Consider the following 17,643-nt stretch of genomic DNA (forward strand, 5'->3'; position numbering starts at 1 on the left):
GCTGAAGAATAATTAATTACCTCATCTTTAGCAATTGCTAATTGCATTTCTGCATGCTGTCTTTTGATATTGTAATATTGTACTTCAACTTCATGTGTTAACTGAAGCCACTTCTGCAAAGCTTCAGGAACAGACCAATTACTTCTCAACTCAAATTCCTTCTCCGCCTTTTTTAAAGCCATACGAACCTAGCAATCAAGAAGAAATGAAAGTGTCACCAAAAGTATCATTAGAACTAACCGGTGAATTATAAGCACCTTTACAGCCCACAGCAACATAGCAAAGCTTGAAAGTGTTTTGGTGTGTGCTGATTGTTGTCAGGTATGCAGACCTGACAGCTCTGAAATCTAGCATATGACCCTCCATATTTTTTCCAATGCTATACAGTTCCTAATTCGAAGTGTAAATATTTTTATAAGACGATAATTTTTTTAGTGCAATAAATCCAAATTTATTGCTACTCAGATGAAACAAAGCTACTCTCTCTCTTCTAATAACAAGATAAAAAAAGCTTTTGTAAATATTTTTTTCAAGTGAATCCCAGAATATGATAAGCTAATATACAAAGCTTACAGCTTCTTAATAGTTTCAGGATTATTTTACTAGATAATGGCATGACTGACACACAATCATTAAGCACTCTTAGAATTCTTCCATTCAAATCCAGCATTTGGGGAATGATGTTTTAAACACTACTGAGGATCTAATAAAACTAGGACCAATTTAAAGTCAACACTAAATTTATTAACAGCTGGCAGATACCTGTACTAACTCTTCCTCTGCATATTTGAGCCTGCTGAGCTCACATTCAGCTCCCTCTCTCAATTCCCTGAGGCGATGAGCTTCACGTTTTGCATCATTGATCTCATCCATCATTTTGCGCTCCAGATTTTGCTTTTCAACAGCAACATTTCTATTCTCTTCTTGTGCCTTCTCAAGCCTTCACAATTCAACAAAAATATGAGAAAATACACAGCATATTTGTTAAAAGTTGCAGTCCTCAGGATAAAAAAATGCATCCAGCAACAGGGCAATGGGCACAAACCAAAGCACATGAGGTTCCATCTGAACATCAGAAAACACTTTCACCATGAGAGGGACTGAACATTGGCACAGGTTGCCCAAAGAGGTGGTAGAGTCTCCATCCTTGAACATATTCAGAAACCACCTGCACATGGTCCTAGGCAACCTGTTCTAGATGGACCTGCTTGAGCAGGAGGGGCTGGACATCCAGAAGTCTCTTCCAACCTCAACCATTCTGTGATAACAAAGACTCTGCAAGCTTCAGGAATCAGCAGCAATTGCATCACAGAATGTGATATCCACACCAGGCAAAACACCCAAACTTTTAAGTGAACTATCACTAGAAGGGTAGTATCAAAACCCAAGTCTCTATGGACAATTGTGTTACACAATAACAATTGTCTCTATAGACAATTGTGTTACAAGCTGATAGTCTGTGCACCACAGACTATCAGCTTTCACATTGCTATATATGCAATAGAAACTAATCAGCTCAGGTCTGTTTCAATCTTAAAAGCTTAAAAAGAGAAAAAGTGTTCTCATTCCTATGTATGCAACTATTTAAAATAAACTGTAATTATATGAAAACAACAATACATACATGTAAATCTGTAGGAAAAAAGACTGAGCCTCTATTATCTACCTTCATCCACAAGTTTGCATTGCCTGCTAAAATATCCAGGAGCAGTCTCTACCCAAGAAATCAGCACCACTGAAATCATAATTTCCATGCAAAAGGAAGATGAACAAAATCCAAAGGCAGTTAATGCAAAAAACTTTAGACTGTAAAGGATCTGCATTTGTGTTTAACCTCAAAACAAAAGGACTTTTTTTTTCTTTTAGGTTTTATACCTTTCCTGCAAGTCAAGAAGACTTTGCTCTGCTGTTTGGAGACTTTCTAAGTCCTTCATCATTTTTGTGATATGTTCTCTTGAAGTTCTGTTCTGTGTATATGCAAACCAGCAGCCTCCAAAACCAATAACTATAGAAACTGTTAATATAAAATCCTTCATCCAGTTGTGAGGGGGACCTGTGCAGAGAACAACACCATCATTAACTAGTTCATTGATACAGACAACAGACTAAGGCCTTCCCCCACTCTCCCCAGCCTAAAAGATGACAGAACATACAAATGTATTCCAGCATTTTCCATAAGCAGGTCTGCTCTAATAAAATTTACTTCATCTAGACTAAAACACTCATTAGACTGAGAAAAGCTTACTAAACCCCTTTACAGTACATACTTACAAGCTTACTAAACCCCTTTACAGTACATACAGTACCTTTATTTAGAGTTAAATAGAGTTCCACAATTGCACTGCATCAGGCCAGTAAGAGGTGTAACTAGATTTGAGCAAGTTCTCCCCAGTCTGCACCCTCTTAAGTACCCTATGCTGAGTTAAAAAACACACTTGGGAAAAATCAAGTACATTTTAAATTGGTACAGCAGCACTTTTTAAAAGTAAAAGTTGGATTGTCAAATTATCATATCCAAGATTCACAGAACACATCTTTGTTAGCACAACTTTTATAGTCACTTGCACCTCTGTAAAGACAGTTTCTGTGAGCATTAAAGGTCTAACACAAAGTGCTTTTTTTTTTTTCCCTAAAATCCCCAGCTCAGATCTGGCCTGACTAGTTCAGGAGCACCTGACATGCACAGTACAAGAGCAGAGCTGTAACTGTGTACAAGCAAGCATGCACAGCACTGGTGATGTGGTATGGACATGGCTGCCTATGGTAAAATGGGTCAGATGTGGAAGTCCTGCATTAAATTTAACTGCACTCAAACTCAAGTATGCACAAAAGACTCAGGTGTTGGATTTTCATCACCATCTTTTCTTCCTGGGGAAGGTCATCCCCTCTCATTTCAGCATCCCAGCTGCACTGTCCAAGCTAATTGAGAAGTGAATGGAACCTTAGCTATAAATGTAATTTAAACAATCAAAAATCTTTAGAGACACTACTTGTGACACAAAAGCCAAAATCCATCTGTCATGTGAGGCTATACTAAAATTTCTACATGATCTTACACAGAGAAGTGAACCTTTATTCTGCTCACAGCACCTAATAACCTTTTTTAATTCATTGCAGAGTTCCACAATGCATGCCAAGCCATCCATCAGCACATCCACAAAATAGATAAGCTGTCCTATCTACAGTATCAAATGGCATGGAAAATATGCTTTGTTGATTTCCTACAATCAAGAGATAAGAAAAAAACTCCAAAAAGTTACTAACGAGTGAGAGGTCCAAATAAAACAACATCCAAGGCTTTAAGCTGAAGCTTCTGTCTATGACTCCGGTCAATTATTTTCAAGTGAGAGATCATGAAAGCATGTTCATTTACTGCTATCCTGTTAATGACAAGACAAAATGTTACCTATTCCATAAATTATATTCAAAATCAGTCTATGCAAAAAAGACATCAATAGCATTTCCCACAGTTATACAGATTACAGCTAGGCAATTAAGAGTGAGAAATACAATACAGCAGTAATGCTATATAAATGCATATCAGCAAGTGGCAAGAGAAGAAAATAAATTCATTTAACTATTCTTTTCTTTCTGGAAAACAAATCATTAAATAAATCCATTCAGCATAGTTAAAGGTATATTTACAGACTCATGACACCAAATCCTAAACACATGCAATACTCAGGTGTGGTATTTATGCTCCAGGAAGGTATTTTACAGTTACATTGTTGTATATACCCATACAATAGACCAGAAGATGTTCAAAAGGAAGTTTGCTACAACACAGAATTATGTGACCTTAGATAAGGCCCACAGAAAAATAAAACTTTTAGGAAAGCTCTATTTTGAAATATTCTGGCAGGAAAAAAAAAATGCAGCCACCTCTTCAAAACTGCAAGGACACATCTCTTGTCTTGCATTTGACCGTATCTTGTTAGATTTTAAGTTCACATAGTTGTTCCTACCATTTAAACTAATGCAGCAACCTATGGGGAATTATTTGAAACTACTCCAGAAGATATATTCACCTGGGAAGTGTTGTTCCATTGACATTGCTGTCTCTAAAATTCTTTTCATACTGGGGCAATTCAACAAAATCTGAGAGCCACTGAAGAGTGTCCTCTTGAGTCCAGTTATGAACTGAAAGAAAAATTAAATTACCTTACGTTTTTTGTAAAAATCAACAGCTTAGAAGACAAGCAGTAGAAAAGCAGCTTACAATAACCAAGAGAGTTTGGCCAAATATAATTCCAGAAAAATCAGCATTACCAAGGTGTTTCTGGCAGTTTGCCTTTTTCATTACATGCTCCCCTGTAAAAGCTTAGGCAAACTATAAATAAACAAGCATGGAACTAATAGAAGTATTTCTTTACTAAAACTTTCACAGAGCAACTGAGTATTTTGCTTTAGTTTCAATCAGGACAGCGTCTTGCGACTTTCAACTACTTAAACCAATTCCAGCCTCAACCCCTTTGTCCTCACTACCCTTGCAGAACTAAACACGCATCAGCTGGTGCTGTAACCATTTCAGCTGGTGCTGTAACCATTTCAGCTGGTGCTGTAACCATTTGAGGCAATGTACCAAGATCTTCCGCAGGATGATGTTTTGACAAGAATTTTCTTAGAGGCTGATGCCTTCTGACCCCAAAATGGGAGCTGACAAGAGAAGGAGAGAGGAGACTAAAAGAAAACACCAAAAGACAGAAGAAATTTAACAGGAAAACTATTAAATCTCTCTCAAACATGCCCAAGAAAAGTGGAATAACATGCAAAAACACTTTACAAAAAAAATACTAAAAATGTAGAGGATAATTAACAATTTTTCCTTGATAACAGAAACACTCTACATAAACATTCATAGCTGTGCTAAGAAACATTCACAGATGGGCTAAGAAAATACTACCTACAGATATTACTAAAGAAAAAAAAAATCTCACATTTCTGTCCCTTACAGAGCAGCTGCTGCAGTTTACAGCTTCACACTGACAAAACTGAAGGAAATTGTTTGCTCCATTTATGAGTCTGCAAAAGTCTTTCTGCATACAAAAGAAACAGGGACGGTCTCTTTCTGGACAGACATGTATTCATATGAACAACTGGGGGGTTTTTGAACATTTCTCTATCTAGCACTACTTGCATGTGACAGTGCTGGGCAGAGATTATCACCAGGACACATTCTCAGTGGTGACTTTTGACAATAATCCTTTAGAAAGCACTGCTGAAAACTTGAAAGGTAAACCTGCAGGAAATGGAAATATTTTAGAGTTCAAACTTGTATTACAGTTCACACTGTAACTGAAATAAAGACTTCTAAGTTTCCTGTCTACACCAGCACAGCTGCAAAATAAGCTTAAACATTTTTAAGATTATTATCATTCCCAATAGGCGGAGAGAGAACACATTTCACAGACTCACAGCTTCAAGAAGCACACTCAGTACAAACCTATTGTTATCCATCCATATGAATGGCTACACAACCTTCCCAGTGCTGTCCCATTTCTTTCTCTGTTGTAAGCTACAGACAGGTATTGATTTGACACAGACTCAGTTTTGTCATATTACTCTAAGATTTTATGCAAAATATCTGGGCTCCATTTATAGACAGGTAGTTTTCCCATTGCAAAGACTCTTAACTGTTTTGTGAAAAATAAGCCATCAGATTTGCAAATCATGCAAAGTCATTTGACTGGTCATTACAAGTCTCAAAAGAGTGGTAAAGTCATCCAGAAAGAAATCACCTTAACTGCATTCTAGAAGTATGTTCATAGACTGATCCTAAGTAAAAGCACTGTTTTCTTGTGACATGAGGAAAAAACTACCTAAAATAGCCACTCCACACCACAGGCTATCACTGACAGTACAGAACAGTCAATTTCAGAAGCCACACAATTCACTGAGTTTATAAGTTGGGGAAGGGTTAAAAATACCATTGAGACTTTTCACTTCTACTGATGAAAGAATTTTGTAGACACTCTGCCAAATTTTACATAAATTTATAGGTTTTTATAATTCAGTGGTAATACTGAAATACTGAAACATATTATCCTGAAAGAAATGAGCTACACATTTAAATGGTTTACCATAGAGCAAATCACATCTGTTGCACCGCTTAGACTGGTGTGATCATTTTTTCACAGACTAGCAATGAAATTTTCCCAAACAAATCAGTTGTATTCTGGAAAAAGCACTTTATTATTCATTATTATCACTGTATCAGATACCTCCATTAGTACAGAAACTGCAAAAAGAAGCAACCACAGTCCATCCTAAACTAGAACTGAAACTTTTACTTTCTGTACTCTTATACTGTTACTCATTTATTAAAAAATAATATCAATTACTTCTTTATTTATGTTGTGTACCTTTAAACGACCATTCAACCACTTAAGCTATGAATATATACTGTACTCTCTTTTCACCTAAATATTTTGCAAGAAATTTAGACTTACTATGTCAACTAATTCTTCATTCACATAAGCCCAGTGCCCTCAAATCCCAAGGTTTTGCAGGTGGACTCAGACTCTAAACTACACTGCTCTTCCTTTCCTATTCTATCAATCAGTGAAAACATTCAGACTGCTTCTTTTTGTTGTTAACTTCCATACACCATATGTTGGTAAGGAGTATTACTTGGCTTGTCTCCAACAAGACTTCATGACATGCATCTATGCTTGCTCTACAACAGCATAAATACTTAAAAGCTAACTGGCCTTTCTCCACAAGAAGCACTGAGACATGAACACAAGGCAAGTGTGATGTACACCAGGAGCAGGTGTACTGAGGGATGATGAATTTCAGCAGAACAGCTGAAATTCATCTTGATCAGCACCGCCAATTACAACGTGCCAGCTCACACTAGTTAGCTGAGGTTGTAATTTTTCCTTAGTTTAATCACCAAAAAAGAAAGCAGTACCTCAGACAGCAGAATAGCAAACCACAATTACTTTAAGTTAAATGCATATAGCATTACAGAGTAATTATAACATCCTTCTCTCTCACAACTCTTTTTACAAAGAGATACCTTGAGAGAGAAGATGTCAGCAACATGCTTTGGGCAGGCAGGTATAGAAGGCACCCCAGAGCAGTACTCAGTCTGTAGATCTCCATCAGCTGTTTTATTCAGACCACAGGTCTGAGTTTTGGGGGTTTTTTCCTACTTCTTTTCAACTCTTCTACCAACATACCTGAAGGTGAAGACATCAACAGTAGCTTTAAACTGGCCCTGTGTGAAAGTTTCTCATTGTTAACCCACAGTAATTACAAGATCAGGCTATTTACCAGTTTTTTTTGTTATATTTATCATCATGTTAAATTTATCATATCACACAAAAGGATTCAAAACTTAGTTTTTAGGACCTTGAGCAGTAACATCAGGAGTATGCAGCATTATGTAACTCATCCTCAGCCAAGCCCTTCTTGCATTCATTTCCAACCTCCAGATATTTAAAACCTGAGACAGCAAATGATTGGAGAGCAAGGCAACCACAACATGTTTGTGGTATGCAGTTCAGTCCCAATTGCTGCAAGAACTCTTGTGCAGTAGTACATCAGAACACAAAAATATAGAGCTACAAAGCATTTTGTAGCTTTTTACCCTAATAATTAATGTACCAGACTTTAGTTCACCTCCTGTTTGCCACAAAGAGGGAAAGAGAATTAAAGGGGAAGAAAAGGTACACAGAAGGCAAGAAGGTTTTTTGAAATATAAGGCAGTCTATAGGAGATACCATACATTAAAGCTGAAACATGCCATAAAGGTTAAAAAAGAAACTTTTTTTTTTTTTTTAGGCTGTTTGTAACAACTAGGCTTTGACAGGATTCAAATTAGTCTGACAATAGCCAAGTATTAATGAACTCCAGGTTTGACTGGAACAGTTTTTATTTGGCTACAACATCAAGTCCCAAGGGACAATGCTACATGACTAAGAATGCAGCATCCAACCCTACTCACTGAGGCAGGTCAGAGAACCACCCAGCTGAAGGGTCTGGACTGATTTTAGAGCCCCCTTGCTACTGAGACTAAACACCTACACCCTGCTCTTCAGACAGCAAATTCACACAACCACAGCCAGTGACAGGGGCAAAGAGACGGCAGGCACCACTGAGTGAGAGAACTTCCAAAGATAATGGTACAAAGACTGATATTCAGACATCAAACCAAATGTTCATCTGTCCCCTTTTCCACACTCAAAACTACCACCTCTTCAAGGCCCTTGCAGAAAAAGCACTGGATACACCTTTGGTATTAACCTAACAGTAGCTACTAAGTTTGTCACTTGTGCATAGCTGAAAGACTCTGTAGTACACATATAATAAATACTGCTTGGTTAGAAGAGGAGACAGTCAAAGAATGCCATACAACAAGCACATACTGGCATTTACATTTAAAGAACAGTAACACACAGTAACAGAAGTCAGAACACTTGCAGAGAGAAGTGTTTTCTACATTTTAAACAGCTATGATAGTTCACAGTCACTCTTCTAAACAGAGCAGTCTGTAGAAATAGATTTTAAAAATTCAAAGGTCATAAAAAGCACATTGTAACTAAACTAAATTAAACTGTAGTCTTATTTTATACCAAAGGAGTCCTTTAAACTGAGTGGCAACACAGCAACAATAGGCTAGATGCTGATTCAAGCAATGAATATGACTCCTGCCATGCAGGTAAAACCTGTAACAGCCTTGAACTTTCCTTTAATTTGCACCAGCCTAGACTATGTCTTAAGGATTCGGCACCAGGCAGGGACATCAAAAACCTGCCCAGTGCCAGAAATATTAAAAAGCAATATTCTGAGGCCCCCTCTTTTATTAGGCAATTTTTAGAGCTTTGAATGCAGCCAATCCTCAGTGTTACATTCAGAGTATAAAATCCTTCTCAATCAATTATTTAAAAGCAACCTCTATTTTCCTTAATCCTAAAAGGAGACATCAAACAGCAATGGGACTTTTTTTTTGCTTTCTTCCCTCACGCCTTATCTGTCTTGCACCACCAATATGTTAAACAAAGAACACCTTTAAGCTATTTGACAAATACTTAAGACAAACATTCACATAAAGCAAGCTTTATGGAAAAGGATAGGCAAAGTCTACTCAGCATAAACTAGGCAGCAGTAGATCCTGAAGATGTTTCTGTATATACTGTCAGGAGCACTAGAGTTTGCAATTCTCACACAGACACCTCAACAGATTGTTTACAAGTCTCAAATTACTGATACTATCATTTACACTACCTTCCATCCTCTTGTTTAATGTTGTCAAATTGCTGTAAACTAGTGGCACATAAAAAAAACAAATAAATCAAAAATTCCTAAAACATATAGAAAGGAATGGCAACATTTTCCATGTTACCTAACATCAAGTTAAAGTAGTTCATTTCCTGAGGGGCTTCATGCTTTCTCACAGTCAGCAGACCACTGTTAACACTGCTCAGGAGTGTCATTCTAAAGGTCTCCCTCTGGTGCAATTTTAGTTCTCTCAGCAGGATACACAGATAAAGCCACTATAAGCAGACACAATGAGATGAGACATTCCTCTCCAAGTCTTTTGAGTCTTACCCACTACATGCAAGAAAAGTGGAATAAAGATATACACAACAGACAAACTATACTTCTAGAACCACTATAGCCTACATTTCTGAACAGTTGCTCATGACTTAGACCTACAGTTTTGAGGAGATAATTTTTTCTGATAATTTAGTTGCAACACCTTCAGGGAACAGAATCTTCAGTGAATAAGTATTTAAGGAATATTTTAAGAGATAAGACCAAAAGTTACTGGTTAAAACAGATATTTACTACATTCCAAGCACTTCATGCATTACCTCAGAGTGCACTTAAGTGACTTCCTGCATTAGCAGAATGAATGGTTTCGTTCCCCTCCTGTTCTTACTTTCAGTTGTTTGACCCATAACAAGTTTTAGATCTCTCTATGCTCACCATTAGAACATGTAGTGGTTTAGGAATGATATTCTCAAATTTAACACTCTTTAACAAACATGTGCAGTTTCCCCTCCCCCTCCAATTGGAGGCACAAAGGGTAAAGATCACAAGTTGAGATAGGAACAATTTACTGGAAACAGCAATGAGATAAGAAAATGAACAATAAGAGCAACAATACAATAACAAAAAGTATAAGAAAACTAAATCACTCACATGGAAAGCCCCTGACAATAAACAAATACCAGATGGGCCCCCGTTCCCCATGTTTCTTGACCAGAATGAATCTCTTCTCTCCGGCAGAGAGAGACACTGCAGTTCCCAGGCTCCCAGCAATGACATGAGAGGTGCAGGTGTAGGATAACACCCTGGCTGTAGCCAGTGGGAGGTGCAGGTGTAGGGTAACACCCTGGCTGTAGCCAGTGGGGGGTGCAGGTGTAGGATACACCCTGGCTGTAGCCAGTGGGAGGTGCAGGTGTAGGATAACACCCTGGCTGTAGCCAGTGGGGGGTGCAGGTGTAGGATAACACCCTGGCTGTAGCCAGTGGGAGGTGCAGGTGTAGGATAACACCCTGGCTGTAGCCTGTGGGAGGTGCAGGTGTAGGATAACACCCTGGCTGTAGCCAGTGGGAGGTGCAGGTGTAGGATAACACCCTGGCTGTAGCCAGTGGGAGGTGCAGGTGTAGGATAACACCCTGGCTGTAGCCATGCCCCCTCCTGACTGCTGCTGAAAATTAATCCTGGCCTGGCTACAACCAGGACAGCACAACACCTTTGGAATGAGGGCTGGGTTGGGGAAGGGGCTGAGGAAGTTGGGTATTTTTCTCCTAACAATTCTAACGTTTCAGATCTCTTTTTTAATCACTATATCCTGGGACATATTTGGCAGTGAACACTGTGCTGATTAAATACTGCCTTTTGATACTAGGAATAGTTGGCTCAACTTACTTATTTCATATAAATCAAAGTGAGGGAGGGCCGGTTGTGTTGGGTTGTCAGTACATTTTACTGTATCCCAAGTTAAAGAAGATTTTTCAAAAATTCTTTAGACTAAGAATTCTACATCTTCGGAGCTCAAATAAAGTTTAAATCAAAGTGAAAGTGCGTTGAATTTTCCACTTAATACTATATTTTAAAAAAAATTAATAGCTTGGGAAAAACCCTCAGGGTTTATTAAATTAAAAACATGCTAATCTGGAATTCAGCAATTGCACCAGTCACCTTGATAAATTAGAACCTCATGAAAGCTATCTTAGTTTACTTAGTTTACAAAGCACATGAAGAGAAAATTACCTCTAGCTGGACTAAATGAGTTCTTACTCAGATTTATGTGTGCCTATAAATAACAGTGTCAAAACAGACTGATGAAGATGCTTCAAGAGGCCTTTCATTCACTACTCTGTACTTGGTGGAAAAGCTGTTGAATTACAACTATGTCATTTTCAGCTACACTTCTTTACCTACCTTCAGACGTTTTCCAGCGTTTCCACAGATCCTCAATGGTGATGTGCTTGTCTTCTCTGTGCAGGTGACTATGTTTATTTGAGGCATCCTTGTATTGCATATCTTCCCTTAGAAACTGAAGAAAAGGGAAAAACATCATCTTAAATGCCTAAACAACAATTTCTGAAGAGAAACTACAGAGAAATCAGGTAGAGTCTTTCCCATCTCTTTCCCATGCAAGCAGCAGAGAATTGATCTGAGTTTCCTACATCATAGACTCAGAAGGTGAAGTAAACACTCTTACAAGATTTTTCACAATTATTAAATCCTAGGAAAACTGACAATGCAGTTGCCACTGTACTGAGTTTAACATTATTAGCATGCCTCAGATTTACAGGGATTACAGGAACACACCACAGTCACTCTGTACACTTCCCTATTCTGATGATATTTAACCAACTTCCCCTCCTCGAAAATAAGGCCATGTAAGATTTGAAAGTGTGCCATTCATTTTTGGATGAGTAATGCCTGAATCCTGCCATACCAGTTAAATGCAACTGCCTAAGGGATGAGAGTAAGCTGTTTACTAAGTAGTATTAAAATCTTTTGATTAGACAACAAAAATTTGACTTCTATTCATCGAATTAAAAAACGGAAGTCATCTGAGGGCCAATTTTATGCTTGCTAATCATTCCTCAGTGGTTACACTCCAAGCACAGAAGCATTACATAAAGCTGCTTCATTTTCAGTAATTAATAGGCAGCCTTTTAGCAAACATTATAAAAAGGAATATCATGCAATCATGACATAGAGAGTGGGTGGTGAGGCAGTGGCACATGTTGTGCAGAGAAGCTGTAAATGCCCTATCCCTGGCAGCAGTCAAGGCCAGGTTGGATTGGGCTCTGAGCAATCTGATCTAGTGCAAGATGTCCCTGCCTACAACAGGGAAGTTGGAATCAAATGATCTTCAAGGTCTCTTCCAACCCAAACCATTCCATGGTTCTATGATACAATTTTATGATGGCAGTGTTGTATCAGTATTCCACAAGTCACTACAAACACTTCTCCAAATACATACCCAAGAAAAGCCATGGAACTGCAAATTTAATTAAATTTTTTTATTTCATAAAGGCCTAGAAAAGTTGGAATACTGGCTGGTAAATGACCTCCCTTTAATAGTGGAAACCCCTGATAAGTATCAGTCCCTGACAGTATTGCATGAACAGTCTCTGTGGGCGAAGACCTTGGGATTAGTATCAGAAAACTAGTATTAGTACTAACAGTACCACAAAACCAAGTAACCTTCCACAGTAAATAGCTTGCTTTCTTCACTTCATGAAGGATGAAGCTGGTCCAACAAAACCAGCTACAGATAGTCATGACAGCTAAGTAAAAAGCAGCCTTTTATACAGCTGATCATATGTCATCAGCACTTCAAGGGAGGTGAGGAAGAAACCCACACTAGTGATGCACTGCAGAAGAACTCAATTCTTAAAATTCAGTCCAGGTAGTAAATCAAATGCACAGCATCCTGCAAAGGCTCCATTCCTAACAAATCTACAGAGTAAACCATTCAGAAACTCCAGGAGACACTGAAAAGTAGCCAATGTTAAATAGTAATATTAACTCTTAATAAAAAGAAATAGAATACAATAGCAGAACTATGCAAGCAAAAGGTAAGACTCACCAATTCTCCCTAACTAATTCTCCCTAACTAAAATATTTTTACTAGAATGTGAGGAAATCTCAAACTATGAATGGATTCAAGTTTCTCCCCTAACTGATAGATTTGGGCAATATACTAGTTTGCCTCCCTTAAACAAACCACAGAGCCATAGTATTGAAACAATGATTGGATGTAAATTCTCTCACATTCATCTATTACTTCAAAACTTTTTCTGATTGTCAGACATTAATTTTGTAAAGCCTTTTGATTCCTAGAATAGTTCCATTCAGCCCATACAAGCTGCATAAGCATTTTTAACTCCTTTTCCCCACGTGTATAAGAATGGCATAAATTGAGATATATAAATATATATATGCACACGCATGCATATACATGAGAAATATATGAGAAACTTATGAAACATGTGAGAACTGAAAATAGCAGCCTGTTGGGGCAAAGGCAATTACAGAACTTCTGAAAAAACATGGATCAGCAACAGTAAAAAGGTTTAATAAGCACAGGACTGTATGCTCTAACTCTATGCAAATGTAAAAATGTCTGTTGCATATTCCATCATCTCAGTGGGACCTCTGAATACTTCCCATACTGGCAATGCTACCATGAAGCTTCCAAATTCTACAATTGTCATGCAACATGGATTGTCTTGTTCATTCCCACTCCATGTTTATTAAAGGCTAAACTGAAGAGCAGGAGCTATACAATAAGAAAACAAACAAAATAATTTTTTTATCCACTAATGTCCCTAAACCTTTCCAGATCATAGTACAGTCTTACAGATGGAACAGCAGGAAAGAACTGATGCTTTCCCACCTTAACTTGTCCCTCCAGACTGCAAGTATCTGCTGTCAACTGACATTCCCAGAATACCTTCCAGGAACTTGCAAAAAACATATTAAAAAATACAGTAAAAACATGTCTTATATGTCCCTCTCAGTAAAGATTATCTCTTTTCACATGGGGGTTAAGGTAAATGCTAGCACCCACTCTTCAGCTTTCTAGTGACTGATGATGCACTGTCCTCGGGGAGACTCCAAATGTCAGGCATGGACTTTTTTTTTCAAAACAAGTGTTGTAAGGTGATCAAGTTGCTGAAGAGGGACAGAATATCCCTCTTCAGAAACTTGAAGGATATGTTGTATATACAGGCTTGGCCCAATTTTGAGTTTTCTCAGGTAAAACTCAGATCACTTTTGTTTGTACAAACCTGCTACCTTTAGTGATAGTTGTCAGCAAATGCTGTAAAATATGGAAGGTTGACAACTTTTGTTCGGTTACAGGTGCTATCAAGGAACGTCTGAATTGCTATTAACAGCACTACTCAACTATTGGAAATAAAGAAGAGAAGGAAGATGCCAGCTGAACACGAAAAGCTCCAAGGTGTTACAGCTCTGCCCATCCCACCCCAGCAGGTCCCGGAACGCATCCCGAGTCAGCGCCGGGAGCAGCGCGGGTCCCTCCGCCTGCAGTTCCGGCGCGCCGCCCGCAGAGGGCGCCGCCGGCAGGCGCTCGGGAGGCGCTCGGCAGGCGCGGAGCGCTGCCCGGGATTCCCCGGAGCGGCAAGGGCGGAGCGCACCGGGCTCACTCCGGGACACCCGCCGGAGGATCGGACCAGGCCCTCGTTTCAAAGGGAGCGTCAACACAAACTGGAAAGCAGCTTGCACTTAGTAGCCGGCACAGTTACCGCTCAGGGGCAGAGACAGTACATCTGTGAGAACTTCTGCCAAGTGAAAAGCCCTTCTTCTGTTCTGTCCTACCCGCACTGCTCCCGGATCCTTAGAAAGCCACCACTATGACTTCTGCAGAGAGCTTCTCTGACAGCACAAGGTCACAACACTTAGGTTACAGTGAGCGTATCTGGAAAGAGGTCACCGTGTTTCAAAGAGTAAGTGCATTCACTAATGAAGAGGTATATAACAACATCAAACATCTTTCTATTGTATAAAAGATCTTTGTTTCAAAAGCGGTCTAATATGGAAGTGCTTCTTTAAGAAAAAGAACTGGGACCTAAATTGAAGAAAGACAAAAACAGAACAACTCTAGTTACAAAGAGGATTTTTCTGTTCCTTGTCATGGCAGCTAATCTCTCTTTTGTTGCTCTGGTCATTAAGTATACAAAGAAAGGTTAGAAAAATAACTCTAAATAGGGAGGTTAAAAGAATAAGCTCTAAGAACATAATTACTCAGGAAAGAGCAGCCTTTTAAGACTACAAAGTTAAAACCAAGAAGGCAGAAGATAAATTGCCGAAAAACTCTGCATGAAACAAAAATAATCATCGGTCAAAGCAGTTACTTCAAAAACAAGTACAGAATTAAAAAAACACCACACCTACACTTGAAACTAGAGTTTTGATCCCAGAAGTACTATAACAGCCAAAAAAAAGGGGAAAAAAAGAGAAAAAGAAAATAAATTAAAAAAAAACAAAGAAAAAAAGTTAAAATATCGATGCTGAAAGACACACTTGAGGACAAACAAGCAATTGCATACTTTCAAGAATGCCACTGGAAGAGTAAAATTAACCACACTCAGTAACAGCAGCAGGAACCACTCTCATGATGTTTATATTTTGTTCTGGGTAAGGCTCAAGTTTATGATTTTCAGTTTCATCAACTTAAAATAGACCCTCTAACTGACAAGTTTATTTTAAGAGCAATTAGTAACATCTCCTGGCCAGGTATTACTCTCACCCTTGAGCATCTATTCCTCAAACAGTGTTAGTTCCTTCAGGTTTGCTCCTTCAAAGGGAAAACCAGAAAAAGTTCCAACTTCAGCCTTTTAGTACATTTCCTCACATCTATTTGCTACAAGATTGTTGCAACTATTGCAATGTCACACGTACTGACTAAATTTTAATGGCAGATGTGCTTTTAAAAGGCAACCTACTGTGATTCAGGTATGACTGCCTGTCCTACAGAAATAGCTTCTAAAGATGCTATAAATTAAAATAAGATATTTAATAATATTAATAACAAAACATGACAAGAACAATGTAGGACACAGCCAGGAAAGTATTATCAAGTATATCTTAAAAACCCTACACATTCTATCGAAAAAAAGTTACTGCAGCTGAAAACGAAACTGTAACTATCTACTGCAAAGTAAACTCTGCAAAGCCAAAATAGAATTTCCGAGGGATCACTCCATTGTAGCAGGACTAAATAAAGAGGTGCAGACAGCTTCATGTTAGCTTCAGCACATCCAAGGAGGCAAGGCGTGAGGCAGGTCTAGTCCAAGCCACGCTGGAACAGGTTTCTAAGCAACTGTACCCAGGGTAACACGTGCTGCCTCTCTATGGGGCTTCTTTGCATGGCACAGCTGTCAACTAACACCATCCATGTTTTCACACAAGACCTGGCTCCTTACCCTCCTCTGCAAAAACAAATTGTCTAGACACGTTCAGAGCTGCTTACAAAACTTCAGGAGACTAAAACACACTCTGTCTCATAAGTACATCAGCAGCTGAATGAAAAAAATTAATTCAAAAAAGACCTCTATTAAAAGAGCCACAACAAGTTAAGGAATTCAAAGTAACCCAGTAGCTTTGGGGGCAAGGATTTGCTGCACTGGTTAGGAAGTTCAAAAGCCCTGCCTGAAAGACCAATGTTTGTAACAGAATGTCTTGCACAGTGAGATGTAAATGCACTCAGGAGCCATCCGAGCGTCATGAAAAATCAGTTATAATGTCCTCAGTTTCTAAACCACTGCAGCACATATTTTTCCACATGCAGAATTTTGTCTAAACAGCTGACACCAAAATATTACATTGTTTACAGAAATATTAACTCCAGTTTAAGGACTTTTATTACATAAATGACAATGACAAAAATCAAAATACTAAGGGAATTTGAAAGGACATTTCATATCTTGCTAAGAGTATATTTCCAGAGAACAAAATGAAGCCTATCCCTGTCAAACTTACTGAAGCCAAAGTGCTATAATCTGTATTATCATTCCAGACCATGCTACCTACTTCTCTTGCTTTAATCACTGTATAGAAAAGAATCATCTTCCCTGGTTTAGGCCATGAAAGTTAGAGTCTATTTGATTCTTGCCTCCAGACACCATTTTTAAGTCAGTCACTTCGGCATATCATCTCTATGATGAGAGGCATATCATTTCTATGATAAGAGGTTCCAACTTTTTTGACCGTCCTGATAAAAGCTATTCTTTATTATTATTATTATCATCATCATCATCTTTGGAGGGAAGGGCATGGGGCAGGGTGTTGGTGATCTTCTATGGGGTTTGTTCAGTTGGCAGATTTTTTATAAAGTCACTATTCCAGTTACCTCCTTAAAAAAACTAAAGCAAAATATGAAGTGATCTATCCAGAGATCTCACACATTTGTGCCTTTAGCTTGGTGGGATATTAGACACACAGCAAGACACTAATACTTCAAAAACATCAACCTATTCTAACACTGCAGAGAGATTCCTTGAGGAAATTACTTTATGTAGGACTGCTTAGGAAGTTAAGGAAACAGGAAAAACCTATGTAAATAGTGAACATATGATAAGTCTGTTTTACTGCTTGTGTCTCATCATTAAAACAAAACACGTTCCCATGGTGCAACAGATG

At 38.4% G+C, this 17,643-nt stretch overlaps 1 protein-coding gene across 3 annotated transcripts in view; it reads right to left on the reverse strand.

Moving 5' to 3' along the window:
• STIM2 (stromal interaction molecule 2) overlaps window positions 1-17,643 on the reverse strand; it is a 69,931-nt gene that overhangs the window by 12,274 nt on the left and 40,014 nt on the right. For all 3 annotated transcript variants that reach the window (XM_030238840.2, XM_050973597.1, XM_030238841.2), the window contains exons 3-8: window positions 11,401-11,515; window positions 4,029-4,140; window positions 3,265-3,380; window positions 1,876-2,053; window positions 763-940; window positions 21-188 (exon numbers count right to left, since the gene is read on the reverse strand). In XM_030238840.2, coding sequence (XP_030094700.2) covers window positions 21-188; window positions 763-940; window positions 1,876-2,053; window positions 3,265-3,380; window positions 4,029-4,140; window positions 11,401-11,515 — 867 coding nt within the window. The remainder of the gene's footprint in view (window positions 1-20; window positions 189-762; window positions 941-1,875; window positions 2,054-3,264; window positions 3,381-4,028; window positions 4,141-11,400; window positions 11,516-17,643) is intronic.

Source organism: Serinus canaria, chromosome 4, assembly GCF_022539315.1.
Source record: "Serinus canaria isolate serCan28SL12 chromosome 4, serCan2020, whole genome shotgun sequence".
NCBI classification, from domain to species: Eukaryota; Metazoa; Chordata; class Aves; order Passeriformes; family Fringillidae; genus Serinus; species Serinus canaria.